Source organism: Meleagris gallopavo, chromosome 8 (assembly GCF_000146605.3).
Source record: "Meleagris gallopavo isolate NT-WF06-2002-E0010 breed Aviagen turkey brand Nicholas breeding stock chromosome 8, Turkey_5.1, whole genome shotgun sequence".
NCBI lineage: Eukaryota > Metazoa > Chordata > Aves > Galliformes > Phasianidae > Meleagris > Meleagris gallopavo.
In genome coordinates this window covers 11,012,523-11,016,036 of record NC_015018.2, presented here as the reverse complement: position 1 = coordinate 11,016,036, position 3,514 = coordinate 11,012,523, and the positions used below count along the sequence as shown (strand labels likewise).

At 56.9% G+C, this 3,514-nt stretch overlaps 1 protein-coding gene across 5 annotated transcripts in view; it reads left to right on the top strand.

Moving 5' to 3' along the window:
* The first annotated feature begins 38 nt into the window (after nt 1-38).
* ADAMTS14 (ADAM metallopeptidase with thrombospondin type 1 motif 14) overlaps nt 39-3,514 on the top strand; it is a 20,472-nt gene continuing 16,996 nt past the window's right edge. For 3 of the 5 annotated variants that reach the window (XM_031554400.1, XM_031554399.1, XM_031554397.1), the window contains exon 1: nt 40-826. In XM_031554400.1, the coding sequence (XP_031410260.1) occupies nt 221-826 (606 nt within the window). In that variant the 5' untranslated portion in view covers nt 40-220. Of the gene's footprint in view, nt 827-3,514 lie in introns of all 5 variants that reach the window. The other 2 variants (XM_031554398.1, XM_031554401.1) reach the window with 1 other exon arrangement.

Below are 3,514 nucleotides of genomic sequence, written 5' to 3'. Positions count from 1 at the left end.
GGGGGCTGAGCTGGGGGGTGGTAGGGAGGATTCGGGACTGGGGGGAGGGAGAGCTGCGCTGGGGACGAGCAGTAGGATGGCATCAGCAGTAGGGATTGGAGAGAGGGTTAAAATGTGAGCAGTGGTTGGTGTGGGAGCGGTGTTGGGAGAACTCTGCCTGGGGTGACACCAACGTACCCCAAATCCATCTCCATCCACCCTCTCCCCTATCCATTCACCTATGCGTTTGGTCGCCCACCCATCCTTGCATCCGCCACCCGCTTGCCTATCCACCCGCTCACCCACACACCCATTCATCCATTCACCCACCCATTCACTCACCCATCCTTCCATCCACCCCCCCCCTCACCTATCTGTTCACCAACCTGTCTGGTCACTCATTTCCCCATCCTTCCATCCACCCACGTGTCCCGCAGAGCTCCTGCTATCCGGCCAACTGAGCGAGTATGGCGTGACCGTGCCCTTCAGTGCCGACTGCCGCGGCCGCTTCCTCTCCCACGTGCTCTCAGGTGGCGCAGCGACGACGGCCCCCACTGAAGCTCCCTGCCCCCCCGCCCCAGCCCGCCGCCGCCGTGGGGCCCGCCATGCATCCTCCCAGCACGGTGCTGGCAGCCGTCCGCTCTACTTCAATGTCACGGTGCTGGGTCGTGAGCTGCACCTCCGGCTGCGGCCCAACACCGGCCTGGTGCCACCGCGTGCCGTGGCTGAGTGGCAGGAGGACTTCGGGTTGCGTCTGCGGCAGCCCCTGCAACATCACTGCCTCTTCACTGGCGATATCACCGGCGTGCCAGGTGGAGCCGTGGCCATCAGCAACTGTGATGGGCTGGTAGGTGTGGGCACCCACGCCATTGGGGTTCTTTGTGCTTTGGGTTGGGTGTCCCAACGCGAAGAGCTTGGTGGGTCTGGGGCAGGGGATACTGCCCTGTGGGTATCACGGCCACTAGGGTGAGGGTGGTATTGCTGCTCCTTCCTCACTCAGACAGCATCCCTGCGGGTACTCGGTTGCCATGGAGGGGGCCCTGGGCAGCCAGGTCTGCTGGGGCACACCCAGCCCATGTCACGGGGTGGGGCTGGTTAGGTCCCTTCTAACCTGGCCATGCAGTGGGTTCTATAGCTCTGCCCGCATGTCCCTCTCCCAAGCAAACCCATGCATCCTGCAGGCATCATTTTGAGGAACATCCCCATGGTTTTGGCAATAGCTCACGTACTTGGGCTTTCTGGTGGCCTTGGGGTGGCTGTGTGATGGTGATCCAGCAATGCAGCAGCCCCGTTGCCTCTTCATCCCCACCACCCAACCTGCCTGTGGGATTCTACTCTGAATATGCTTCAGGAGTTTATCCTTACTTTTCTACACCTCAAATCACTGCCCTTCGAAGTTCCTCTGGGCCAATTTACTCCAATTTAACTCTCCTTTTCCATGCCAGCATTTACTATTTCCTCTTGGTATCACTTCCCAGGTTGCGCTTTGGTCGCTCTAAACTTCTCATTTTGGGCTTTTTTTTCCCCCTTGCTTCTTTTTTTATTGTTTTATTCTGGCAGTTCCGCAGCTGTTTTTGGCCGCTAGCACAAACAATTTGGCATTCCATTCTTTTTATACGGCGCGTGGTGTTACTCTACGAGCAGAAATGATAGAGCGGCAGGGCTAGAAATAAATACTCCGCGTCCATCCGGCAGTTTATTTTTTGCCAGCAGTTTGAGCTCATCATCCCCAGCTTTGGAAGCATCTCCTCTGAATGCAGCAAAGCTGGGAAACAGCAGAGAGTTCTCTGTGACCCGAAGCTCTCTGCGGCCAGTGAACTTGGATGCGGTTGAAAGCAGTGGGGATGTTTCCTCTGCCTCCAGCAAGCAGCCGGTAGCACTGCTGCTGCGGTGGGAGTTGCTTTCTGCTGCAGGTTGTGATGCTGGGTGGCAGCTTTGGGGCTGTGCCCACTCTGAGCATCTTTGACTCTCCTGGTTCCAATCTGACTGACTCTATTTGTGCTGGGCAGAGCATCCCCCCAGAAGCCATGAGCCCCCAAATGGCATTTTCTGCCCCATTTTGCAGTCTGGGGTGGAAGCAGGTAGCAGGGCACACTGCCCCGAACCTTCTCCCCGCACGACCCCTGGCTGCGCGTGTTCCTGCAGTGCCGCTTTCTGGGACGGTTTGTTCAAATGAAGTGTGAAATGCGTAGGAAAAATCCATAGGCACGTCTCCGCTCCCCCCTTCTCTGCTTCCCTGGACAGTTGGTGACTTTTTCCATGCTCAGGGTTTCCCAAGGTTCCTGGGGAGTTTTATCCCTGGGGGGTGCTGGAGGTCCTGGAGGTGAGGGGGCAGCCCCCTTCCTCTGCCATATGGCCTGAGCGAGGAACTGGAGGAGAGCCTTCATCCTCCCCAGTCCTCTGCATGCTGGCAACAGTTGCTGTGCTGAGGGATGCTTCCAAAAATATCAGTGTTTTCCCTTTTTTCTGGTAGGACTGACTTCAAAGAGACCTTCTCAAGCGCTGCGTCCCAATGGGGAATATCCTATGGGAAAGGCAGCAGCCCTGCTCTCTGTGTCCGGTGCCGGGCGGTGGGAAGCACTGGGCGCATTCACGCGTGTGGAATCCTGGCGTGCCGGCCGTGCTTGGGGCCGAGCCCAGGGCTCTGCCCTCAGGGCTGTGTGGTTCATGTTGGGCAGTGGGGTGGCCGACAGCTCACCTTGGTAGGGAGCTCCGAAATTTTATGTGAATTCTAAAATTCAAATATCCTTCTGGACCTTTGTGTTGTTTGTATCCTCAGTGGTAATGATGTCTGGCAGCTGTAAGCTTAAAAAAATGGGGCTCTCCATGGGGAGAGCTTCCTGGTTGGTATCTGAGGAGAGCAGGGACTGTAAACACAATGCTCCGAATTCAAGGATCCCCCTGTCCCCATGGAACACAGACCCCAGGTGCCCTGTGCTGGATCTGTGGCTGCATGCAGGGTGGGAAGAAAGGATGCAGCGTGATGTGCCGAGGTTCCTCGAGAAGGAGGACCAAACCCACAGCAATCCCAGACCTGCTTCCAGGAGGAGGTAAAAAGCTGAGAAAAGCAAAGTGGAGCAGGAAATTTGCTGAAGCATAACGGAGCCAGGTTGGCTGATGCCATGGGGATGCGGTGATGCGTCCATGATTCCCCAATGAGTGCTCCAGTGGGTCCACGCTGTGCGTGGGGGCTGGGGGACTGATCTGTACGTCCTGTCCACACTTGCCAGGATTTGGGAAGCAGTGGGACTTGTGGCACTGCCCAGTGTGTCACCAAAGGGATTCCCCTGTGTTAATCCCAAATGCTTCAGGGCAGAGATGGGCGGCGTTCCTTTCCTTCTTCCCACCGCCATCGCAGCAGGGAATGGCCACTTCCTTTCCTGGTGGCCTGGGGGACAAGGATGTGTGTGTCCCCTGGCACAGGGGATGCAGGGGAACTTGGTGAGACGAGATGGATCTCTGGAGCCGTGTACAGGTATAGCCTGAAGTGTGGTCAGGGTTTTGGGATTGGTTTTTCTCTCTCTTTTTTTTTTTT